General features: G+C 55.6%; 11 protein-coding genes across 11 annotated transcripts; 6 read left to right on the forward strand and 5 right to left on the reverse strand.

Moving 5' to 3' along the window:
• Window positions 1-60: 60 nt before the first annotated feature.
• OT_ostta05g03380 (unnamed product) lies at window positions 61-1,356 on the forward strand (the record flags this gene model as incomplete). The annotated part of the gene is made up of 1 exon (XM_022984310.1): window positions 61-1,356. One exon carries the CDS (start codon window positions 61-63, stop codon window positions 1,354-1,356), a length of 1,296 nt encoding a protein of 431 aa, XP_022839054.1.
• A 43-nt stretch (window positions 1,357-1,399) lies between these two features.
• Window positions 1,400-2,995, reverse strand: OT_ostta05g03390 (RmlC-like jelly roll fold; the record flags this gene model as incomplete). The annotated part of the gene is made up of 1 exon (XM_003079398.1): window positions 1,400-2,995. The coding sequence occupies one exon, from the start codon at window positions 2,993-2,995 to the stop codon at window positions 1,400-1,402; it is 1,596 nt and encodes a 531-aa protein (XP_003079446.1).
• A 132-nt stretch (window positions 2,996-3,127) lies between these two features.
• OT_ostta05g03400 (Oxoglutarate/iron-dependent dioxygenase) lies at window positions 3,128-4,249 on the forward strand (the record flags this gene model as incomplete). The annotated part of the gene is made up of 1 exon (XM_022984311.1): window positions 3,128-4,249. One exon carries the CDS (start codon window positions 3,128-3,130, stop codon window positions 4,247-4,249), a length of 1,122 nt encoding a protein of 373 aa, XP_022839055.1.
• A 27-nt stretch (window positions 4,250-4,276) lies between these two features.
• On the reverse strand, window positions 4,277-4,918 carry OT_ostta05g03405 (Ovarian tumour, otubain; the record flags this gene model as incomplete). The annotated part of the gene is made up of 1 exon (XM_003079400.1): window positions 4,277-4,918. One exon carries the CDS (start codon window positions 4,916-4,918, stop codon window positions 4,277-4,279), a length of 642 nt encoding a protein of 213 aa, XP_003079448.1.
• Window positions 4,919-4,995: 77 nt separating this feature from the next.
• On the reverse strand, window positions 4,996-8,548 carry OT_ostta05g03410 (Domain of unknown function DUF1726; the record flags this gene model as incomplete). The annotated part of the gene is made up of 3 exons (XM_022984312.1): window positions 4,996-5,235; window positions 5,440-5,491; window positions 5,748-8,548. The coding sequence occupies 3 exons, from the start codon at window positions 8,546-8,548 to the stop codon at window positions 4,996-4,998; spliced, it is 3,093 nt and encodes a 1,030-aa protein (XP_022839056.1).
• A 277-nt stretch (window positions 8,549-8,825) lies between these two features.
• Window positions 8,826-9,846, forward strand: OT_ostta05g03420 (Ribosomal RNA large subunit methyltransferase E; the record flags this gene model as incomplete). Its single annotated transcript, XM_022984313.1, has 2 exons — window positions 8,826-9,474; window positions 9,551-9,846. 2 exons carry the CDS (start codon window positions 8,826-8,828, stop codon window positions 9,844-9,846), a joined length of 945 nt encoding a protein of 314 aa, XP_022839057.1.
• Window positions 9,847-9,911: 65 nt separating this feature from the next.
• On the forward strand, window positions 9,912-10,382 carry OT_ostta05g03430 (AIG2-like; the record flags this gene model as incomplete). The annotated part of the gene is made up of 1 exon (XM_003079404.1): window positions 9,912-10,382. The coding sequence occupies one exon, from the start codon at window positions 9,912-9,914 to the stop codon at window positions 10,380-10,382; it is 471 nt and encodes a 156-aa protein (XP_003079452.1).
• Window positions 10,383-11,815: 1,433 nt separating this feature from the next.
• OT_ostta05g03460 (Cytochrome b5-like heme/steroid binding domain) lies at window positions 11,816-12,253 on the reverse strand (the record flags this gene model as incomplete). The annotated part of the gene is made up of 1 exon (XM_003079405.1): window positions 11,816-12,253. One exon carries the CDS (start codon window positions 12,251-12,253, stop codon window positions 11,816-11,818), a length of 438 nt encoding a protein of 145 aa, XP_003079453.1.
• Window positions 12,254-12,338: 85 nt separating this feature from the next.
• OT_ostta05g03470 (P-loop containing nucleoside triphosphate hydrolase) lies at window positions 12,339-15,338 on the forward strand (the record flags this gene model as incomplete). Its single annotated transcript, XM_022984314.1, has 1 exon — window positions 12,339-15,338. One exon carries the CDS (start codon window positions 12,339-12,341, stop codon window positions 15,336-15,338), a length of 3,000 nt encoding a protein of 999 aa, XP_022839058.1.
• Window positions 15,339-15,458: 120 nt separating this feature from the next.
• OT_ostta05g03480 (Nucleotide-binding, alpha-beta plait) lies at window positions 15,459-16,187 on the reverse strand (the record flags this gene model as incomplete). The annotated part of the gene is made up of 1 exon (XM_022984316.1): window positions 15,459-16,187. The coding sequence occupies one exon, from the start codon at window positions 16,185-16,187 to the stop codon at window positions 15,459-15,461; it is 729 nt and encodes a 242-aa protein (XP_022839059.1).
• A 400-nt stretch (window positions 16,188-16,587) lies between these two features.
• OT_ostta05g03490 (Immunoglobulin-like fold) lies at window positions 16,588-24,630 on the forward strand (the record flags this gene model as incomplete). Its single annotated transcript, XM_022984317.1, has 1 exon — window positions 16,588-24,630. One exon carries the CDS (start codon window positions 16,588-16,590, stop codon window positions 24,628-24,630), a length of 8,043 nt encoding a protein of 2,680 aa, XP_022839060.1.
• Window positions 24,631-24,690: the final 60 nt, after the last annotated feature.

A 24,690-nucleotide genomic window follows, 5' to 3' on the forward strand; every position in this document is an offset into this window, starting at 1 on the left:
GACGCGCGCGCGACGGACGCGAGGGAGAGCGGGCGCGCGGGCGAGCGAAAGCGCGCGGCGATGGCGAGCGAGGGCGCGACCGTGGGCGAGGGCGCGTCGTTGCTCGAACGCGATGACGCGGGCGGACGCGGACGCGGACGCGGATGGGTGTTCGCGAGGACTCGAGCGATGCCGACGGTGACGGCGATCGCGACGGTGGCGCTCGTCGTCGTCGGTGGCGTCGTCGCGAGCGGTGGCGTGGGAGAGACGTCCAAGGCGCTCGGGCTCGGGCTTAATCGAGGGCGGACGACGAGGGAATTCGTGGAGGAGTGCACCGAGCGGGGCGTCGGGCGGGCGTACGCGCGGTTGTCGGCGACTTTAGGGTGCGGCGAGGGCGAGGGGCTCGGATGCAACGCCACGAGCGCGCTGGGAGAGGGACCGCCGGACGTGACCTTCGTCGATGGGTTTTGGTTCGCCGGACCGCCGTATCATCACAGCCCGAAGGCGTACGCGCAAAACATGGCGAGCACGGCGTGCATGCTCGGTTCGTTCGGAGCCAAGGTTGTGTTCGTGAGAGACTCTGAGAATGCGTGCGCGGCGGTGCTGAAGCAATACAACGCCGGTGTGAGAGCGCGCGTGGATCAACGTCCGGAATTCACGTTCGGCCCTCGCGACGGACAACGCGCGACGTGCCGAGTGATGACTGTCGACTCGTTCCCGATCAAGACCAAGGGATGCAAGTGGTACTTCAACATTTGGTTGAATAAAGTGAGCGTCGTCGCCGATACCACGCGTTGGCTCCGACAGTCCAAGGGACCAGAATCTGCACTTCAAGCGAACACCTACTTTTGGTTGGACGGCGACAGAGTCGGTCCACACGATCACTACTACGGATTGACAAACGTCACGCAAGCGCTGAGACACGTCGAGGCGACGAATGATGGCGGAATATCGCCGTTCTGCTACCATGGAAGCCCCGCGTTCTCCGTCCCGATGGGAGGTGGTGGGAGAAACGTAAGAGTTGGTGACATCGTGACAAACTCGTTTGCGGGCACGTACGACGGGATTCAACTCTTTCAAAAGGCGTATAACGAGTTTTTGATGGCTCAGTCGAATCCGCACGTTCTCGTTCCTCATACAGGTGCACGATTAGCCAAGGGGCGTGGTCTTGGTGCAGGTCATCATGGCCATGGTGGAGGTAATAAAATAGGTGGCTACCACGACGTGTGTCCGCGCGAGGAAAGAGTATTCGCCGAGATGGCCAAGGCGGAGCAAAACCCGAATTTCCACGGGACGCGCGTGTTCTCCAAGAAATCGTGCATCTTCGAGCAGATCCCAGGACGTGGCATCATCCCGGCCGATGATAGGGGTTCTTAGATTTCTACACTACACGGATGAGCTTTTGATAACACGCTTCTATTCAATCTTTTCGGTCGCGAATGCCAACGAGCAACTCGTCGTACACCCCATACTGTGAATCGACGATTCTACGGAGCTGCGACGTGGTGACAACGGTCACAACAGTCTTTGTCAATGCCCTGACGTTCACACGGCGTCGCCCGCCGAGCCAAATGTTCTTCACTCGGAGTAGGATTACCACTCGCCGCACAACGACGGCAAAGTTCGATTCACACGAAGAGCCCTCGGCGTCGTCGTCGTTTTCGGAGTCAGACATCTCGATGACGCCCGCGGGAAGATACAAGCCGCGATCACCGACATATTCTTCCGCGTAATATTTTTTCACGCTCATTTCGCGACCGAACGCCTCGACGAACTCCTCACAGGCTCCGGACTGGATGACGAAGAGCTCGCGAGCTCGCTCACCTTGTCGACAGATTACCTCCCCTTTCGCATACACGCGCTGTCCAAAAGTTCCTTTCGGTTGTTTCGCGATAAATCTCGTCAAACGAAACCGTCCCAAATCGTCACGATGCACGGCGTCTGTTCCTTTGAACCACGGATGTAGTAACGCCTCCTCAGCCGTCAGGCGCTTTGCCGGATCCAGGATGAGTAAGCGATCAATGAGATCCAAAGCGTCGTCGGATACATCCACGGACATGGGCGCGATGCTTCGCAGGCTAATCTTCCTGAATAATAACTGCTCATCGTTCTCGTCGTCGACGTAAAATGGTAGTTCTCCGCTCAGTAAGAGGTACATCATCACTCCCGCTGACCAAATGTCAACTGAGGCGTTGTACGGCTGACTGAGTAAAATCTCTGGAGCGACGTATGATGATGTCCCGCAGTTATCGCGACATTTGTTCCGGGCGTTTCTCACGCGCTTTGCGAGCCCAAAATCTGTCAGGCGAAGCGACTGGATCTCATCCTTCTTCGCGAATGACATGTTTTCCAGTTTCACATCCCTGTGAATAATATGATTGGCATGACACTGTCGAAGCGCGCGCAAGATTTGCCCCATGAGAACCCTCGCCTCGTCCTCCTCGTACTCCCCCCGAGCGAGCAAGGTCTCGAGCAACTCCTCGCCCTCGAGCAACTCCATCACGACGAACGCGTTCGGGGGATCGTGGTAGAAATCATACGTCTGTACGACGCTCTCATGCGACGCCGAGCGCGCGAGCTCGTATTCTAACTGAGCCTCTTTCAACCGCATGCTCCGCTTTGGCTGTCGCATCACATCCCGCGAGCTCACCGAACACTCGTCTTCCTCATCATTGTCCTCGTTCTCTTCGCTCAGCGCGCTCCCATCGCTCTCGTCGTCGCTCGTCGTCTCCGCGCGCTCCGCGTCGCTCTCTTCCCGTTGTTCCTCCTCGCTCTCCCCGTCCTCTCTGATCTTAATTACCTTCACCGCCCTCTGTTTCGACGAAACCTTATCGATCGCGGCGTAGACGACACTGAAACCACCGGCGGAGACCTCTCGTTGCAACTCGTACGCGTCGTTGAACGTCTTCTTTGAAATCGCGCTCGTCGACGCATCGCTCCCAGTTCGCGCCCTCGAGCGATCTTCATCGTCTCGCACGACGCAATCGTCGGTGTGCGTGGACGCTTGACACCCCATTCGGCGCGTTCGACGATGCGCGCGCGCGCTTCGACGTGCGCCGCGGTGCGGCGTCGGCTGCTTACGAAAGTACATTTTTGAAGAATCATCAGTTCTTCACTTACTGGCACTTCACACGACGACGCGCGCGCGATGCCACGCTCGGGGGCACGTCTGCGCAATGCGTGGGTGCGCGTCTTCGTCGTCGCGTTCGCAGCCGCATCGTGCGCGCGAGCGGAGGAGTCGACAGAGACGGAAGAACCGAGACTCATCGGTTGGTTGGGTGAGGTCGCTCGACCGCCCGCGCCGAGCGCCACCGGCGATGGCGCGACGAATAGCTCGATCGAGGATGCGTTGCTGTCTTCATCCAGCGAGAGCGCGGTGAAAGGGGCGAGCGAGATTGGGGCGAAGGCGAGAGGGACGTGGACGACGCTGAGCTGGTCGCCGCGCGCGTTTCTGTACCAAAACTTCTTGACGGAGGACGAGTGCGAGCACCTGATCGCGCTGGGGGAGAAGAAGTTGGAGCGATCGACCGTGGTAGGAAGTAAGGGAAAAGAGGGCGACGTGCACAGCGCGCGGACGTCGTTCGGGACGTTCATCACGAGACGTCTGACGCCAACGTTGAGCGCGGTGGAGGATCGAGTCGCCGAGTACAGCGGGATTCCGTGGAGACATCAAGAGCAGTTACAGCTGTTGCGGTACGAGAAGGGTCAGGAATACGTCGCGCATCACGATGGAATCGTGAGCAAGGGGAACGGTGAGAAGCGTATCGCGACGGTTCTGATGTTCCTGCGTGAGCCTGAGTTTGGTGGAGAGACGCATTTCCCAGATGCGACGCCGCTTCCGGCGACGAGGTCAGAATTCCTCGGTAGTAGAGCGAAGCTCAGCGATTGCGGATGGAATGAAGGTCGAGGTTTCAGCGTGATTCCGCGAAAGGGCGACGCTATCCTATTCTTTTCTCACCATATAAACGGCACGAGTGATGACGCAGCGAGTCACGCTTCATGTCCGACGCTTCGTGGAATCAAGTACACTGCAACAAAATGGATTCACGAGAAGGAGTTCGACACGACGACGTTCGAAACGCCGATGTGCGAAGATAAAGAGGACATGTGTGATCAATGGGCGAACAGCGGTGAATGCGAAAAGAATCCCGTCTTCATGATGGGAATCGAAACTGTTGGCTCGTGCTCGAAGAGTTGTTGCGCACGAGATCGGTCTCGACTCAGCGACATCCAGAAGAGGTTCTGTGAGCCATGCGATGAGAAGATGTGATTCACAATAGCGTACAATAGACATCGTTCACTCTCCTTCGATCACCCTGAGTGCCTCGTAGTGTCCACCGCCGTGGAACAAAACGTCCAGGTCGAATTGCGGCTCACTCGCGTACTCATCTTCACCGTATCGAGCGATTCTCTTCAAACCAGCAGTCGAGTCCATCCACACCCCGATTGGGCTCGCAAGAACGTGGGTGAGCATCAAAATCTCCGGTTCCCCGCCCCAGGCGTAGGAAGCGCGCATCTTGGCGCAGTACTCGTCGAAATCTCCCTCGATGAACCACTCCGTCTCGTCTCTTCGCTCGAGCAATTCATTCACCGCGCTCGTTCGCAGTTCATCCGCCTCTCTCAACTCATCCGCCTCGTCCATCCGCTCGCCGCTAATGCTAAGCGATCGCGCCACGCTCAACGAACGGAACAAGCACCGTCCATCACCAGCGACCGGATGGACCTCGAACGCGCGCTCGGACGCGTCGGTGGACGATGAAGAGACTGAATTCAATCGAGCTCGACAGACGTGGTGACCACTTTTCTTCGTGAACGACCTCGACGCCGTGCATCCACGCTCGGACGAAGCGTAACGCGCGAGCGGTTGTCTCGTGGTGGTTACGTGCGCGCGGACGCTCGTGCTGGCGACGCACGCGACGAGGGCGACGGCGCGAAGCATGTGCCGGAATGAAGTAAGAAGGCGGTGTACAAAAATCAAATTCCATTCTACTAGGTAATGCTATGCATCGCGCGTGCTCACGTCCCCTTCAGACGCTTCGGCGCGGATGATTTCTTATGCTTTTTGTTCTTCTTATCCTTCTTCTCGCTAGACGGCTCCTTTGGCTTCTTCTCTTTGGGCTCGTACGAGTGCTTGTCCTCGGCTCCGGCTTTGCGCTTGACGCTGAGGAGTTTATTTGAGCGATTCGAAGCGCCTTGGAGGGCCGACGCCCACTCCGTGTCGGTGCCCGTGATTGCGTAACGATCGAAATCACCGTCCTACAAATGAACGCGAGCGGTGGTCAGTGTTGGTTCGCGCGCGCACGTCGATTGAAAAAATAACCACTCTCCTCTTCGGCTCAGTAAGAACGCAGCGATATGTTTCTCGACATAGGGATGTTCCGCTACCTGGTTGATATTCGATTCGTCATCGCCGAAGAGGATGCAGCGTACGAGTGGCTTTTTGTCCGAGCGAGTGCGTACCTCCAGAAGCGCTTTTTGCTTGGCGGCAATCTCCGCGTTCACCATAGCGGCTCTGCAAAATGGAACGTGAAAACGTCAGTCATCGTACTAGCGAGGAGTCACGGAGCGAAAAACAAACAATGAAAGCTCTGAAGAGTGATGGATCAGGCCTGTTGAGCTTAGTTACCAACATAGGACTCTCTGACTTATAACCCCGCCTAAACGGTGGCGCCAGAGAGCGAAAAATTCTGGAACTTTGTTGTTGTCTATCACCTCCATCCTCTTCAGAGTCGAGAGACACGAGCGATCGAACATTCCAGAAAACGTACCCTTCCTCAAGATCTTCATCCAAACCGACGGCGTGCGGTCTCAATTCGGGCATACTGACAGACGGCAAAGCGGCCTCGATCTCAGCCTCTCGAGCCATCAGGATCGATCCGTGAATACGACGAATTGCCTTGTTGAACAAAGCCATGAGTTGCTGCCCGGGCAAATCCAACGTTTTGATGGCATCATCGATAGTCTTCAGCTGAAGACCGAGGATGAGCAAAATGACGGCTTGCGTGTACGAAATCGTCACGGGAATACGGTGTGCAAAATACGCGCGTGCGATCGGTGGCACCAAATCACCGATTAAGTGATGATCTACTAAGGCGGCTGCGTATTTCTGAATGCGCCTCAAATCGTGCGGACTCAAAATTTCATTGTCCGCCTTAAGCACAGATTCACGGCTAGCACCCGACTTTTCGTCATAATTGAGTTTTGGATCCATCAAGCATAAGCAGAGAGCAGGAGGCATATCTCTAAAGGCTGAGCCTAACAGCGAAGTAAACCTCACTCTGAAGTCGCTGTAGAACGAATCCACCCAGTTGCCATCGGGACTCTCCTCTGCGCCGACGGGGAAGCACGCGCGCAACATGATGCACGTATGTTCGCCTGTCGTCTCACTCGCCGTTTGCCTGACGTATACCGGTTTATAACCAGCTTTACTCCAGTAGCTGTACAGCTGAGAGGTGAGCCCAAACGCAGTACCGATCCAGTTGATGGGTTCTGGTCTACGTTCAGAGAGATTCACCAAAAGCGGCGGCAAGTTGTCGCGAGGCTTGAGCGTTTCTTCCAATAGCTTCCCAGTGTTTTGCCAGTGTTCGGTGTTCGTCTTAGCGTCGATGTCTGCTTCCTCTCGCAGATCTGCAAGCTTTCCCTCGTAATAGTCGTGAATCATCTGCAAAGCGCGAGAACCATAGCCTTGACGAGGCAAATCCGGGTGCACGGCTATGCGAACGATGCGCGCTCCGGTGAAGGATGGAAAACCTTCGTCCTGGAACTGCGACGCCATCGTCCACGGAATGAGATCGCCTTGTGGAGACAGTCCAGCGGCGAGCGTTGCACGAGCGCTTTGTTGCGAAATAGCACCCTCCAAAGCAACTTGCACGACGCAAAGAATCTCCGGCAAGACGTTCTGTGTTTCGTCCACAGGAGCTAAGAGGACAAATAGACGATGCGCAGGGGCATCTGACATCAGCTGCAAGTCGTTGGGAGTGTTGCGATAGTGACTGGAGACGTACAGAGCCATCATTTTCTTCAGAAACTGCTCACTCGCGGCGTGAGCACTGAAGAGAGTGTCACGAGACACTTCGTAAAGCTCACACGCGTTGGGAGGAGGCAGGGCAGTGATGAGTGGCTTCAACGCATCCGCCGCATCTAGACAAAGCAGATCGTTCAACCACTTTTCCACTCTATCCCCAGCGCAGTAACGTACGGGTTCTGTGAGAGCGACTTCTCTGAGTAATCTAGATCCGCCAGTAGCGAGTTTACCATCCTTATTCGCCTGTTGCGTCGTCGCCGCCTCTCTCCTCAAATTGGCAATCAGTTTTATGCTGAGCGCTCGGCCCGTCCCTTCGTAACCGTTGATGGTTGAGCAAAGGAAGACCAGATAAGGACCGAGTAGAGCTTTCACCGTCGGTAACGGAATCGCCGCCGCTTCATCAATCACGAGTAGTTCCGCCTGAGTTGCCCGCTCGTAGTGCTGAGGAAGAATGTACTGAATCGTTTGCCGGTGACGACGCGTCACATTGATTCGAACAATACACTTCCCAAACGCCGGATTTGTCGACTCGACGAGGTCGTAGTCTAAGTGCTCTTTATACCCAAGCGCGTCAAATCCCTTCAAGATGAAATCGAAGAACGTCTTCAAGTTTTCTGGACTTGGTGATGTGACAAAGATGTTTGCGTAACCCATCTCGACAGCCCCGGCGACCGCGATACCCATCGCAGCAGACTTCCCGCGACCGCGAGCGGCGGTGAGCGCCACGGTAGATCTGAGAGTCTTTTCACTCGCAGCGTCGAGGAAAGTCACGACCGCCTTCGCCTGATCCATCGTCTTGCAGCACTTGACCAACGGGCCAGCTGGCTCGACTTCCTCCATGCTCTCCTTGAGGTCGGTGAGCTCAGGAGACTCATCCGCCCGCTTCTCCTCGACTGGCTCGATGCCTCTAATGTGTGAGCTCGTCGGTAGAATGTTTAACTCATCATCCATCATGATACACGTCGGACACGCTCCCAGACTTAGAGTAAAACGCTCATTAAATCTAGCGACGACGTCTTGGTGGCCCTCTGTGCGAAAACGCGAGTGCACGTCCATGGTCATGTTATACAGCTGCGTCAAGCTCTCCATGTTGGATAGTAACAACACAATCAAACCACCACCTTCGACAGTTTCGATCGTTCGCGCCAAGAGATTCGGTGTCAACGCCTCGAAATCTTGCAGCACCGCCATCCCGTACGTGTTCCCCAAAATTTTCTGCGTATCAGCGTAATAACAGTACCTGATGCTCGTCGACGCCACGAACAGCGAGAACGGATCCTCGTTCTCCTTATCCATCAATCCACTATTCTGCATCTTTTTCACCTGCTTCGCTCGCTTCTTCTTGTGCGACGACAGGTACAGATCCTTCTTATAGCACCACAGCACGTTCGGTCTCGACTTCACCACCGCCTTGCTCAGCATGTAATGCAAGTTAACGATCTGATCCCGTCCGCGGTCGCCCACGATGACGAACATCGTGCGCTCATTGTTCTTCACCCCGTTTTCCACCAGTGTTCGGATTCGTCCGTCCACCTTCTTCCGCATCGTGCGAGAGGCTCTGTTTTCGATCGATTGACAATCGACCACTCGCGCGCCTTCTAACACCGCTCACGTCGCGATGCACGACAACTACGCTTTCGAAAGACGTCCAGTGGAAGAGTGATACCTCAATCGTCGATGTGTCTCGTCGTTTGCCTCGGACCACGCGTCGAGCGCGCTCGAGTGACGCCTCGAGCGACGCTTCGGCGGCGGTTTCGGCGGCGGCGCAGACATATGTATGGGCAAACAGTTTTAAGCGGCGCCACCGGTACTCGCCGAAACGATGGACGGAAGAGTCAACGCAGACGTCGCCTCGCGGCGCCTCGAGCGATCGCTCGCGATGGGGAAATCGAGTAAAGATAAGCGAGACATATACTACAGAAAAGCAAAGGAAGAAGGGTGGCGCGCGCGGTCGGCGTTTAAGCTGTTACAGATCGATGAGAGTTTTGATATCTTTCGAGGGGTGAAACACGCGGTTGATCTGTGCGCGGCGCCTGGTTCGTGGTCACAGGTCTTGTCGAGAAAGCTTTACTTACCAGCTGTGCGCGCTGGAGTGAGCGAGAGCGAGCTTCCGAAGATTGTGGCGATCGATTTACAACCAATGGCGCCCATCGAGGGCGTGACGACTATACAGGGAGACATTACGTCGTTGGATAAAGTGCTAGAGGTGCTGTCGCACTTCGATGGGAAGCAGGCAGATTTGATCGTCGGTGACGGTGCACCGGACGTCACCGGTTTGCACGACCTGGATGAGTTTATGCAGGCGCAGTTGATATTAGCGGGACTCACCGTGGCGACGCACATACTCAAGCCAGGCGGGACGTTCATCGCGAAAATATTCCGAGGAAAAGACGTCAGTTTGCTCTATTCTCAGTTGAAGATTTTTTTTCCCGATGTGACGTGCGCCAAGCCGAAGAGCAGCCGGAATTCGAGCATAGGTAGGATTGAATCGCCCTGTTCATTGGAGCGTATCGAAACTGACGTTGACGCACTTTTTCTCGTTCGCAGAGGCTTTCATCGTGTGTCGAGGATACGCCCCGCCCGAGGGGTTCGAACCGCATCATCTCACGCGTATTTTAGAAGCTCGAGCTACGTCTCATACCGCAGGAGGGGAGGATGGAACCGTGGGGACGATGTCGTGGCCGAACAACGTCTTGGTGCCATTTTTGGCGTGCGGCGACTTGTCCGGATACGACGCCGACCAGAGTTACGCCCTGGATGACACCAAGACGAGACTCGGACCTGTTCAACCGCCCACGACGCCCGCGTACAAGAGCGCCATCGAGCTTCTCAAGCGAAAGTAGCCATCCCAATCATTAAATAGCATCGTAGAGGTTAGCACTTTTTGCACCTCACATCGCCACTCGCTATGTCACCAGCCACGTTCGCCCCAGGTGTGCACAGAGTGTTCGTCTACGGCACCTTGAAGCGCGACCTGTGGAATCACAAAATATTACGGAACGGTGCGTCGAAGTACGTTGCCGACGTGAAGACTTGTCGAGCGGACTTCAAAATGTTTCTCGCCGAGGCCGGGTACCCGTACCTGACGATGGTAGAACTCGACGGACGCATCGTCCACGGCGAGCTGTATGAAGTGAACGACCAGACGCTGGAGATGTTGGACGCCTTGGAGGAGATCTCGAGCGGTTTGTACTCGAGGGAAGAGTTGGAGTGCGTGACGGTTGATGAAGCGGCGACGCCGTATGACGCGTACTTCTACCTTGCCGGTCCTCGAATCGATGTGTCCAATTTATCGGAGATTGAGACCTACGATAAGGCTCTGCACGATGAACGATACGTGCCGAAGGATAAGCCCAGGATCGAAGTCGATAGATGGTGAGCGAAGCGTACGGCGAAGAGGCGAACGAAGCGAGCGCCTCGGTTTAGGCTAGTAATTTTTTGTCATGTACACTACCAAATTACAATACACTAAATCAATTCCTCCCCTGTGTCCGAGGACGATGAGGAGGTCCTATGAAATGCGCTTTAGAATTCGGCAGCCAGCGGGCGTGGTGACCCAAGGAGCTGGCAGATCTGCACTTAACGGTACGTTAAGGAGATCGAAAGAGTACGCGTTTGTCGACCACGAGCTCGTAAAAGAAAACGTTTCATTGGCGAAACATTTTACGTGCGCGTGACTTCTGTAGTGTCGTCCATATGTCGTCTTCGCGGTCAGTCAAATGACTAAAAACGCGCATCACCCCCTCCCCCCCGCACGCACGCGCGCGCCTCGAAGACCGTGTACCAGCGGGCGAACGTTCTTGCGCCGAACGCGATTGAATGCTTGAAAATATATTCAACGCACCTTGTTTGTTTTCTGTGTCTAACGTTTGCCGCACATCGACGTTCGCGCGAACACGAGGCACGTCGTGTCGATCGCCTCGAGGCGCGATCGCGCGAAGGCGTGGATGTACGACCGTCTTGCCGGCGCGTCGACGGCGCGACGAGCGCCTATGCTATCTGCCACTCGTGTTTAAGTGGCAAGCATTGGTGCGCTCGCACGCGCTCACACCGACAGCGCTTCGGACTCACGCCGCGTCGCACGCGCGTCGAAGAGTGAGGCACGTTCGCGACTCTTCGCCTTCAAAACGAGGGGTGGGGATTTTTCCGACTCTTCGTTCGCGCGAACGAAGAGGCCATGAACGATGGGCGCGAGTCGCGACTCAACGCATGGGGGGGACTCCGTTCGGACGCGTGGCGCCCGAATCCACCCCTCGGCGCGCGCGCGCGCCATGTGTAAACTAAACTGCCTCCTCGTTCGCGCGAACGAAGAGGCAGTTTACACACATCGGACACACGGCGAGGTGTGGTCTCTTAGTCCACCCCGTGACCAATGCATAGTCGTATTAAATGTAAAGTACGAACAATGATCGCCTCGAATGCGACTCTTCGTCTTCCATTTTTAGAGGCGCGCGCGCGCGCCGAGCGACGGAGATCTCGAGACTGCCATTACGCGTCGACACAGACTCGCTCGACACAATCCGAAACGTTGAAGAACCGCACAGGTGTGAATCGTGTGTCGCGCAGCGCATGCGCGGTCGCTGGTATTCGATGTCGACGAACATGTCGCGGGGAAGCGGATCGATGGGGGCGATGGGGGGCGACGGGTTGGCGTGGTGTTCGGCGTGGCGCGTGTGTACTTTCTCCTGTGACTGACGCGCGTCGTTGTGTTTTACAGAATGCCGGGCCGTACAGCGAAAAGAAACCGCGCAGCTGCGGCGACGCAAAAGTCAAAAGCACAAACGAAACGAATGGGAGTGACGGGAATGACGCTCAATCGCTCTCATCGTCATCGATGAATCCCGGCATGACCCCTACCTGCGTTGCTCGCATGATGTACTCCCCGTTCACCCACTTGTGATACTTGTCGAAGAGCGCCGTGGCGTCCGTGCCGAACGACCGCTCCAAAATCGCCGCCCCGCCCGGGTGATACTCCACGTACGCCGTCAGGTTGTACACCCGCCCCCGAAGGCCGATCCAACAATCGTTCCGCGTGTTGTGTCTCCTCAGCTCCTCGAGCGAGATCGTGCGCCGCGTATCGACGTCACCGACGCCTCCGTCCACGCGCTCGCGCTTGCTCCGACGCAACCAATCCATCTGCGAGTACCCCGGCCGGAGCGTGATCTTACCCACCGACTGCGACGTCGTGGACGGTTTCGCGTGCGTTCCCGCGCTCGCGGGCGCGCTCCGAGGTCGCGAGGGATCGTCCATGGCGATCCGAACGCCCGTCGCGCAATGATTGACGTCACTCGGTGTGGGCGCGTCGCGTGCACTCGCCCCGCACACGACGCCTCGCATGACGCGCTCGGCGTCGAACGCGTCGACGTCCGCGGCGGTGGCGCGTCGTTCGCGATGCCGCCCTGGAAGGACCCGTCGAGGGCGTCGAGCGACGACGCGAGCGGGCGAAGAAGACGAAGACGCTCGGGAGGAAACGTCGCGCGCACCCGCGTTCGGGCCGTCGAGCGTCGACGCGCGACGCGTGCGCGCAGAGTTGCTCGCGCGATCGACGACGCAGAGTGGATGGGACGATGCGAGAGGGTTTTTAGCCAAGCGCGCGTCCACGGCGCTCGGGAAGGCGGCGTGCGAGACGCTCGAGCCGGAGGAGACGGCGCGCGCGGCGGAGCGTGCGCTGGACGAGACGGCGGCGGCGATGGCGATGGAGAGCGGCTTCGGGGTGTCCTTGGACTTTGGTGGCATGCTCACGGCGGAGGTGAGGCGGGCGTTCTATAAGACGCGACAAGGGTCGCCTCTGGGAGGGGACGAGCTCGCGGCGACGGCGGCATTTTTGGAGAGCGCGAAACGCTTGAAGTCATCCATAGAGGGTGTCACGGTGAGCGGTGAGCTTCCACCGGCGCTGCAGCCACTACGTAGGATCGTGAGAGACATGTTGACCCACGGTGAGCTCGCGGAGACGATTCGAGGGGCGGTGGACGAGACGGGGGAGTTTCGGGACAATGCCAGCCCAGAGCTCCGGCGCGCTCGTTCGCAAAAAGGTGCGGCAGAAGGGAAGCTGAAGAAGGCAGTGCAGGGCAAGGGAACGCCGACGGTGCACCAAGGTCGTATGGTGCTCGCCGTTGCGGCGCCGCCACCGCCGGAAGCGCTCGTCGTTGGCACTCTGATGGGAGGCGCCATGGTGCTCATCGAGCCACCGGGCATCGTGACGTTGAACAGAGAGTTGGCTCAAGCTGTAGACGCAGAAAAGAGCGCCATAGACGCCATCAAGCGCGAGCTCTCCAATCAAATCACGGTCGTCGTCGATGAGTTGTTAGAGTGCATGGACACGGTTGTGAAGTTGGATGTCATCGCGGCAAAGTGTCGGTACAGTCAGGCGCTCAACGGCGTTCGACCTGAGTTCTCAGCCTTCACCGATGACATGGATGAGATGGTGGACGAAAACGAAGATGTAGATGAGGCTAGGGTGGCTGTCGAAATGACTTCCGAGCGATCGTCACTACTACTGGAGCTTGTCGGATTGAGGCAGCCAGTGCTGGCTTCACAGGCGTTCGAAGCAGCGGCGGCGAGACGACAAGCCGCCGCTGAAGCCACGTCGTCGAATGGTCGAGCTACGCAGCCTAGCGGTTACAAAATCGCCAGCAAAGGCGATATCATGGCCGCCGCGGCGAGGGACGATGACTTTGATTACGACGATGACTTTGCAGAGGACGAAGAGGATACTGACGGCACGCCAAAACTCAGAGGGCCCGTTCCGGTTGATATTTTTGCTTCAAAGCGAACGAAAGTCGTAGTCATTACCGGCCCGAACACCGGGGGTAAGACCGCAGCGATGAAAGCCGTTGGACTCGTGGCGATCATGGCGAAGTCGGGTATTTTCATCCCTGCCGAGCGCGCTGTCGTTCCATTCTTTGATAAAGTCCTCGTCGACATCGGCGATGATCAGAGTCTATTGACGAGTCTCAGTACATTCAGCGGTCGACTGACCCGCGCGCAAGCGATTCTTGAGCAATGCACGCCCGAATCACTCGTACTCATGGACGAAGTCGGCACGGGGACGTCACCGGCCGAGGGTGCGGCAATAGGTTATGCACTCCTCAAGGCACTCGCCGGCATCGTTCCTGGTCAGCTCGGCGCATGCCTGACATTTGCAACGACGCATCACGGACAGCTCAAGGCGCTCAAGTACGAACATGAGGAGTTCGAAAATGCCGCAGTAGAGTTCGATGAGGCGGACCTGCGACCGACGTATAAGTTATTGTGGGGCGTTCCTGGGCGCTCGAGCGCGCTTCAAATTGCGACGAGATTCAATCTGAGTGTAGACGTCATCGAAGAGGCTCGGGAAGTTCTCGGTGAAGGACTCGTGAGCTTGGATGACACGATATCTAAGCTTGAAACTGCGCGTCGTGACGCAGATGCTGATATCGCGACGGCCATTCGTTTATTGGATGAAATCGACGCGACGTTGCCGAAGGTTGATGAGGCGGTGAACTACATTCATTCGGCGCGCGAGTCGGCGGCGTATGCTCAGGCGAGCACCGTGATGGCGTTGATGCGCGAATCAAAGGCAAGGATAGCAGAAGCTCAGAGAAAGGAAAAGCAGCAGAACGCTGCAGCGCCGTCTCAAATAGCGGCCGCAGCGTCCGGTGAGACAGATCGAGAGCGCATCGCGCGATTGGCGAGAGAAACCGCGGAACAAGCGAAAGCGGAACAGGAAGCCTTGTTGGCGAATTGGGTCCCGTCTCCCGGCGAAGAGATCAAAATTATCTCGACTGGTATGAGCGGAAAGGTTGTATCTATCGATGGGTCGACTATCATCGTTCAGGTCGGACTTATGCAAGTAAAGGCAAATCTGGACGACGTATCACAGCAATACGTGGCAAGCGCAGCTGCGCCAAAGATGAGGATAAAAAAGGTTCCCGGAGCATCTCAGGCGGCGAGAAGAGTGGACGCCCTAATTGCCACGTCCGCTCGAGTCAATAAGCCGAAGCCCGTGACCACCCCTAAGAGCGCCTTCAGCGACTTTGAGCTCTCAGATGATGACATGCGCGCGACGGTCGGTGATATTGTCGTCGTGAAGAAGTCAGGATTCCGAGGAAAAGTCATCGATGATGAAGATGGCTTGCTCACGGTCCAGGCCGGTCCCCAGCGCGTGTTGGCGCCGACACATACTGTCGATATCGTCGGGACGACGACGAGCAAAAAGACGGTGTCAAAGAAGAAGAAGGGTAAGCAAAGCTTCAATCTTCCGAGCGCGACGAACCCAGAGCAGGCAGCCAAATCGTCGTCCTCATCGTCCGATAATCTCGCCGCTTTACAGGCAAAGTTTGGAAAGAAAAAATAAACGCACAATTGTTAGCCGTGTTGATAGTAGAACCGTAGATGTATTTTAGTTATGACATTCATTCCTAAATTGAGAAGCACTTATTTTGCGCCGACGCAGGAAGCCATTCGTGAGAGGGCTCTATCGTCTATCATCGTAATCTCCACGCCTATCGTCGCGGCCCATACGTCTATCATCGTGTCTATCATAGCCACGGCGCGAATCATAACCGCGTCTATCGTCGTGACCGCTGTAAGAGCGTCTGTAATCGTCCCTCCGGTAATCGTCTCGGCGGTAGTCATCCCTGCGGTAGTCGTCCCGACGGTAATCGTCCCGTCGGTAGTCATCCCGACGGTAGTCATCGCGACGGTGGTCGTCCCGACGCCTGTAATCGTCGCGACGCCTGTAATCGTCGCCTCGGTCGTACGGCCGTCTCGCTTCGTACCGTCTGTCTCCGTACGCCGGTCTCTCTGGTCGCCCGCGCTCCGCTATACTGCACCGAATTTGCCTCCCCATAAAATCTATCTCATGCATCCCGCTCACCGCCGCCTCCGCGTCCGCCTTGCTCGCGTACCGCACGAAGCAGAACCCCCGCGGTCGCCGCGTCTCTCGGTCCAGTGGAACGTACACGTCGCCGATCTCCCCGTACCGCGAGAACGCCTCTCGTAGATCCTCTTCTCGCGCGTCGTACGACAAGTTATCGATCTTCACGCTCACCAGATCGTTCACATCCGGGCGCTCTCGACGCGCGCGATCGTCACCGTCTCGATGATGTCTTCCCTCGTCTCTTCGCGCGTCGTCTCTCCGGCCGTCTTCCGCGTCCCTCGCGTCCCGACCGTCGTGGCGATCGTCACCGTCGTCATCGCGCATCGTCTCCGCCTCGCGCGAGCGGCGCGCGCCGTCGTCGCGTCGCTCGGCTCGGTCCCCGACGTGCCGTCGCAAAAACGAAAATACCCTGACTTGATGTACAAACCTAGGGTTTGCAATGCCCACGACCGAGCCGCGGGCCGTTTGAAAACCACGCGCGTCGCGTCGAGGGCGATCGTCTCGCGACGGCGCGCGCGTCACACGCCGACGACGCGCGCGAGCGGTGTCGAATTCGTCTCTCGGTTACGTCTCCTCCGCATCACCCGCCGAGCGTGCGGACGAACGCGACGGCGAGGGCGATGGAGACGCACGGACGCGTCGACGTGACGCTCGAAGACCCGAGGATTGTTTGATTGATGGAACGAACGTGACGCGTGAGAGAACATAGACGGGCGGTGCGGCGATGGACCCGGTGAGACGCGAGTGTATCGGGGTGGATGATGACGCTCGGACGTCGTCGAGCGGAGGTTTGGGCGTCGAGCGCGGGCGAAGAAGGCGGGGGCGGTTGAGCGCGGCGTGGAAGTGGCTTCTCTTCGCGTGCGCGGCGTGCGCGCTCGGGACGACGAACGCGGGGGTTGAGATGCTCGAACCGGCGGATTGGGGGGTGTGGCCGTCTTCGCAGTTGAATCAGAATAATCTTACCGTGACTGTTCGCGGTTCGGCGTTCTTTTCGACGAATTTGTCGGCGTGTAGAGTCGGAGACTTCGTGGTACCACTCGCACACGTGAGCTCCGAGGAGGTCAGGTGCACGGTGGCGCCGAGTCTTCGGCTACGGAAAGGTTTTTCTTACGTCGAGGTGTCGATGAACGGATTAGATTTTACTAGCGATAGGATCACATTTAATCTGCACGAGCCGGTGAAGCTCGAGCAGGTTTTCCCATACGGTTGGGATAAAGGCGGAGGAGGCGTGCTCCGCCTGAGCGGCTTAAACTTTGCGCCGGGATCAAGTAAGTGCGCGTTTGGTGCCGGAGGTACCGGCACCGTCGCCGCTGTGAGCGATTTAGCGCCCTCAGAAGTGGTTTCAAGCGCGTTTATGAAGTGCGAGACGCCCGCGTTTTCAAGTCTCGGGATGACAGACGTATCCGTGCGCTCATGGAGTGACTCCGGCTCACTCAGTGGAAGTCGAGCGTTCGAGGTTTGGCAAGAACCAACTACGATCGAAATCGCCGCGACTTGGAATATGAGTCACGCTGCGCAGGGTGGAGTGGCGATTGTCCTTCAAGGGTTCGGGAATGAAGAACTCGTTGAACCCACGAATATGTTTGGTTATTCATGCCACTTCGGCACGATCACGGTAAGCGCCGTCATGGATACGCTCACTGTCAATAGGACTGTGACGTGCAAATCTCCGGCTTTGCATCACACGAACTCAACGGTTGATTTATGGATTGGGCCTAACATAGATTCATTCAAACCGAACACCTCTGTCACTTTCACGTATCCAGACATCGAGTCTGAATCAGTGGAAGTGCCGGGAGATGAAACGACAGTGGTGTACACGGGCTCTGAAATCGCTGTCGTACCGACGTACGTTTTGGCGCCGGGCGGATCCGTGATATCTGTGACAGGAACCAGCCTGTCTACAGCTTCGTCATGTAGAGTCGGTACGGATACCACGGCAATCGTGCGATTCATCTCGTCATCATACATTCAGTGCGAGATTTCACCGGGTTCCGAAGGTGGGGCGTATTTGTTCACTTCTGGTGACTCGAGCGTGCATTCGACTAATATTCATTTCGTCCCTGTCATGGAGTTGAGCTCGACTGCTCCAGTGTATGGAGGCCTCGAGGGCGGAACATCAGTCCAACTGACGGGATCTAATTTTGAACATAGCAGCGATCTGGCCTGTTTGTTCGGATCAGTAAGCGTTTTGGCGACTCATTATTCCACTACTCAGATAGATTGCGTTTCTCCGGCGCACGCAAAGGCTGTTGTTTCCATGGGCGTGGGCAGAAGAGACCTGGCATCACATTCATTCATCTCGGAGACTTCTTATGTTTACAACTCATCAAACATGCTTGCTGCTGTGATGCCTTCTGTTGTTCGAAACGTGGGTTCCACCTCCTTGACGCTCGTTTGGTCTCAGTTGTATGCTGAGAGCACGGGATGTAGAGTGGATGGCATCTTGCTGGATCCTTGCACTGTCACGGGGAGCACCAGTCCCGGCTTTGTTGAGGTGTTCTCGTATACTTTTGCCACAGATACGTTTGTGAGCGAACCGGCTGAGTTTGCATACTACGTGTCTCCCGTGGTATCAGGCTCTATTCCTGTCGTGATCCAGAACTTCATTCCAACTGTTGTCTACATGCTGGGCTCAGACTTTGTCAATGAGGCGAACGTACTTTGTGCGTTTGACGACACTGCAGTTGATGCGACATTCGTGTCGTCCGCGCTGGTCAAGTGTACGTCACATCTGGTTGGTACTCTTGGAAACAAGGACGCACAAGTTGGGTTTGGTAGCGCGAGCGCTGAAGGTGTATGGAGTCGAACAGAGATGTCCCTGAGCGCAGTAGACATTCTGAACATGACGAGCATCAGTCCAACAAGAGGCGTACTCACTGGTGGCACTGTCATCACTGTCACTGGTGAGGGCTTCGAAGGAGTTGGTAGCGTGTACTGTCGCGTGGGTACTATATCGTACATACAGTCGAGAGTCATCCGTGATGAGGTCGTTGAATGCACGTCGCCAACATATTTTGACGCTACCGTCGATGTCCAAGTGCACATTCTTGGGAATGTTTACGCCAACACGGCACAATCGTTTGTGTACACATCAGGTGTCGAACTGGTTGCTGTTCTTCCTCCCGCAAGTCCGCTGGGTGGAAATAGTGACATCCTCATCTTCGGGCTTGATGGTGAAGCAGGTGAGAGCTATAACTGTGTGATAGGTGGCTCTGTGGTGGCCAGCACGTTTGCTCGTTTTGGTGAATTGCCGTGCGTCAGTCCTGCTAGCTCCGAAGGGTTCACCGCCGTTGGTATCGGTGCGATTATTGACGACATGTTCGATCAGCAAGTAATTGAGTACGTGCGCTCGCCGATCATGCGCTCGATTTACCCTTTCAACGGACCGACCTCTGGGGGGACTCTGATTCACATTGTGGGCGAGCATCTGCGCGATTCTGCACACTTGTCTCTCGAAAGTACCATTTCTTCGAGCCACTTCTTGAGCTCGGCGTTGGTTGTGTCTGAGCTTCCCGCATCGACTGCAGCCGTACACAACGCTCGCGTGTCGATGAATGGCAAGTTGGTGAGTCATGCGCTCACGTTCACGTCTCGTGATGCGATCACTTTGAGCAACTTGAGCTTGGTGGGTATTGCTGACTCTGGCGGAAGTGTGATCGACGTGACTGGTTCAAATATGCCAAATGACCTCAGTCTGTTGTGCTCTTTTGGCTCGATTCAAGTCTCGGCGCAGTGGTCATTGAGCACCGCCGCAACGTGCGTGAGTCCTAGTCACATGGTCGACACTTCAACAGAGTTCCGCGTGCACGCTGACCGCTTTGCATCAGCAACTTCCATCGTTGTCTTTTACGTGTCGGAGTCTGCTATCACAGATGCGCTACCGCCTAGCTTGAGTGCCGCCGAGTTGCCAACGCAAGTGACAATTTACGGCGAATGGCTGGCGAGTGCGTCCTGCGACGGAGTTGCTCTTCCATTGAACACCTCGTGGGCATCTTCTTTCTCATGCACGATCGACCCTGTGAGCGTAGGTTACGCTTCAGTGAGCGTGATTTCTCGCGGTCTTACCACGAGTATTGCGTATATGATCAAGGAAACGCCTTCGCTTATGAGTGTATCTCCACCTGGAGCTTCAGACCTTCCTGGTGAGATATTCACGGTGTCTACGCGACATATGATTGGTGACGGTGAACAATTCCACTGCTTGTACGATTCCACAGATGCAGTCGAACCTGAGATTGTATCATCCGCTTTGATTCGATGCGAATCGATTGCGACGGCGAAGTTGTCGACAAGTTTCACGATCGAAGGAGGCAATGGTGTCATTGCGCTGTCCAGGCAAGCTGCACCCGTTGCGACCAGCATTTCGCCATCAACAAGCGGAGACATCGGCGGCACGTTGATCAGCATCTCAGGAACGAGCATACCGATTATAGATGCATCTGCCGTGTGCTCGTTTGGTACCATCGGGCCTGTTACGCCGCAGTCTACCACTTCTCTGATGGTTCGCTGCATGTCACCTGCCGGCGTTGCTGATGAAACAGTTCCTGTATGTGTGAGCGTTTACGGAGTACTGTCTCCATCGAGAAGTTGTGCGAATGCTTCCATCACCTTCATCGCCCCAGTCGATGCCCCTCTTGTTTTGGATCATGGTGTTTCGAGCAAGGACGGAGGATACTTCTACCTCTGGCGCAGCGCTGCATCATACGCCCGCATTTCAGTGTTGTCAACTGTGGATCTCGGACTTGGGACGGCTACAGTTTCGAGCACTCTGGCGAGCGTGTACATCTCTCCGCGTGCTGCAGGAGGTTTCACGCCAGTCTCTACCATTCCTGAGATCGGTGGGCTTTCCTTCGATCAGCTTATGGTGCAGCCTACGCCGTTGATCTTAGGAGCGAATCCGAAATTTTTTACCGACGCCGGTGGCAGTCAGGTGTGGGTATCTGGATATGATCTCGGAAGCGAGCAGCTGCGAGTGAGCGTGGATGACGAGACTACCGCATTTATCATTGTTTCGTCCGCATTGATGGTCATTGAAGTTCCCGACCACGCTCTTGGAAGATCGTTCTTGAAGGCAGGTCTAGGGAGTCGGACAGACTCGAACGGAATCGGCATTGGTCCGTTCTCTTCGGTTGGTCTCGACTACGTCGTCGGAATCAGTCTGACAAAAATTAGTCCAACTCTCGGGCCGGATGCCGGAACATCACCAAAAGTGTCGATCACAGGCGCGGGATTCTCTGATGGCTCTCCACTTGGGTGCAAATTCGGCACCATCGGGCCCACCAGCGTTTTGTACGTACACGAGAGAGAAATCAAGTGTGCGGCTCCGGGCCATGCCTTGGGAGAGGTGCCCGTCCAGATATCAACAAATGGTCGTGACTACACTTCTGGGCTCACGTACACATACGTGTATGCGCCATCTCACTTTGATTCCATATCACCGGCGATCTGGCCGACGCACGTTCCAAGTACCACCACTCTGTACGGTAAAGGAATGGATTCTCAGATGGAGAATTTGTGTGGCCCGTTCAACACATCTACTCGCGGTTTGTCAACAGACACAAGTACTGTCTGCTCGTGGGTTGCGACGACCGTAGCGGGGTTTGTGCAGGTCGGATACCACACTACAGAGGCGTACGTCAAGTACAACCCAGATCAAACACAGTTTGAGTATTACGAACCTCTCACCGTGACGAACTTGGAACCTTTTGAGGGCCCCGTCGATGGTGGTACAGTCTTGTTTATGTCGGGATCCAATTTCAGGAACGATGATGGCAACGTGATGTTCGGAACCGTCACTGTCGTGTCGCATTTCGTTTCTTCATCTCTTCGCATCATCGTGAGTCCAATGTTCTCCACGACAGGTTTGCAAACGCTATATGCGTCGACGCAGAAGACTGCTCTAACTGCCTTCTCTGCTGTTGATGAACTGTCGTTGTCATCAGTGTCGCCAGCACTTTCAACCATAGATGGTGGTCAGGATCTTGTGGTAATCGGTGACAATTTCTCTGCGCCAGCGGCGGTGTGGTGTAGAGCTGGTGCTATCGGTCCTTTGCTTGCTTATCCAACAGATGCTAAGTCGTTGAGATGCACATCACCTGCACACATGAAGGAGTCTGGCGTGCACCTCCAAGTGTCCATGAACAAACGCGATTGGAGATATGAGCTCACACCGAGTCTAACAGATCCTTCGGCAGCAGCTGGTTCGTCTTACGATTCGATTTTAACCATCGACTACGTGCTTCCGGCAAAAATATGGCGCGTGCTTCCATCAGCCGGTCACGTCACGGATTCGTCTGCAAGTATTGAGGCGTTTTACGACGTCCCGTATCCAGTGCAAGGTGCCACAGCTCGAGGCTGTTTCAACGGTCGTGACGTCTCGACTTCGTCGGACACCTCTGGGCTTTATTCGATACTGTGTACATTGGGACAAGACGCATTCATTCAGGGAATGCACGCAATCATAACGTCAGGCCCTGACGCAGCCAACACGTCATTCACTGGAATTTTCCAGTACAGCACAGCGCCGACAATCGATGCTTTTGAGCCAGAGGTGATTCACACAGGTGGCGGTACGCTGGTTTCTATCTTCCTCGCTGATGCAATAGAGAGTGGTATCGCGTGCATGTTCTCTACCTGGACTCAAAACAGCTTCAGCGGTAGGGTCGTTGTCGACGCACACTTCATCAGCTCTTCGTTGATCGTGTGCGAGTCCCCTTACGCGGCGCCGCTCACAAAAGTTGGCCTGTCGGCTGGCTTGCACGGCACAACGCCTGAAAACGCACGAGTAGAGCTCGAATCGGTTTCACGTCCACTGATTACGCATGTCGATCCCAACAACTTGTTCTTGGACGGTGGCACAGCCATCGGCATCACTGGCACTGATTTTGGATTGCAAGTCCAAGATCTTTACGGCTCTGTCGGCACCATCTCTCCACTGTCTTTGAGATGGTTAACAGCTGACAAGGTTGAAGCAATCAGCCCCGCAACGTATAGTGGCGATAAAGCGGTGCTCTTATCACATCATCTTTCAGCGAGAAGCGAGGTTTATGGCACGTTGATGACGTTCTTCAAACCATTTGAGCCAAGCCCACTGATTCCCGACGTGGTGCCAGCACGCGCAAACGCCTTCGTGCGCTTGCACGCTCTCATCGGTTTCCTGCAATCTTCTGTTCCAAGCTGTAATCCTGCTGATCCGAAGTTTTCGTTATGTCAGGAAGCGATCAATATTGGCGCCATTTTCACAAAGACGCAGCCACCAAATTTCGCGATTCTCGAAATTCCAGACACACAACTTACGGTGAACGTTCCGCAGCTTGCATACGTGGAAAGTTCGTCGCCTACGGCGGTACAACCGTCAATCTCTGTGACCGGAGGCGGTACTGTTGCAGTGGTTGCTGGCTCGAACTTTGTGGATGGAATGACGTTCGTGAGAGTCGGAGATGTGGCGCACGCAATACCTCACGCCTCACACTCATTTGTTTCGTCAACGCTGATACGCTTTGAGGTGCCAGCGGGTGTTAACGCGAGACGAGACAGTGTTTACACTTCCAACGCGTTTGCAGACTCGGAGTCTTGGGTAAACTCCGGTGATTACACGACATTTTACAACTTACCAACGTTGGTTGCAAGTTCTCAACCTCTTGTGTTTGTTGAATCTGGCGGTGCTCAAGTGGAGATACAGGGCACTGGGTTCCAAGCGAATCGCGACCTGTACTGTAAGTTCGGTGAAGTCCATATCAAGGCTACGTACCTGTCGTCGATTAGTTTGGAGTGCATATCTCCGGCGATGCAAGTGACCTCCTTTCCGGTGCGCGTGTCGAACAATATGTTGGATTACAGCAGATATGTGAACGTGGCAGCCAACGCTGGTAGTGACGACGATGTCAGTGTCCATGTTGTTGGAGACTTCGTTAATGCCGTGGATACTGTTAACGGGGAGTATGGACCAACTACTGGAGGGACACTTTTCTCAGTCTCCTTCTCTTCGACTCCTCCAGCCGTTATCTCGTGCAAATTTGCATCGAGACTGGGGACAGGTTTTATTTCTGATTTTCCCGCAAACACAGCAAAGTGTGTGACACCGCCAAGCGACGCTGGATTCGTTCCGGTGCTTCTCGCATCAAGTTTGTCAGCTGGCGCCCTGTATAGCTCGACTGCAACGCAATTCGAGTTCCTCGCGGCTCCTGAAATCGATATGGTGTTCCCAGAAATGGGCTTCTTAGGCGGCGGAACATTGCTCAACGTGCACGGGGATAACTTGATTCAGTCTCTATCTGTCGCCGCTCACGGCTCACCTCTCATGCCAGGAACGCTCATTGAAGGTCTCTCTTGTCGTTTCGGAGGTATTTATACCGTCGCTGCCGTCCATGTATCGTCCACGATCATGCGATGCGAGAGTCCCGCATTTGCGACGTCATTGGTGGAAGTGCCTCTCGTCATCGATCTCTCCGTCAATGCCCTTGACTGGGTTGGATCGCAGATCGCGTTCGAACCGATCGCGGACGCGATGATATCTTACTTATCACCCTTGGCGGGTTCTCGTGCGGGTGGAACTACCGTCACGATCGCAGGCGGTTACTTCACTCCGAACGCACCAGTGTGGTGTAAGTTTGGTGCCACTGGACCGATTCACGCTCTCTTCAACGGAGACGGAAGCGTGCGGTGCATGTCTCCAGCCAAGTACCAAGGAGACATCCCAGTCGCAATATCACGTGGTAATGCAAACGATTTCGCATTCACCACGTCGACAATCTTTAAAATGTAGATTAGATTAGCTCTAGAATTATCCAAGGATTTAGCAAACCTGAGACATTCCCGAGGCGAC

Source organism: Ostreococcus tauri, assembly GCF_000214015.3.
Source record: "Ostreococcus tauri WGS project CAID00000000 data, contig chromosome 05, whole genome shotgun sequence".
Lineage (NCBI taxonomy): Eukaryota > Viridiplantae > Chlorophyta > Mamiellophyceae > Mamiellales > Bathycoccaceae > Ostreococcus > Ostreococcus tauri.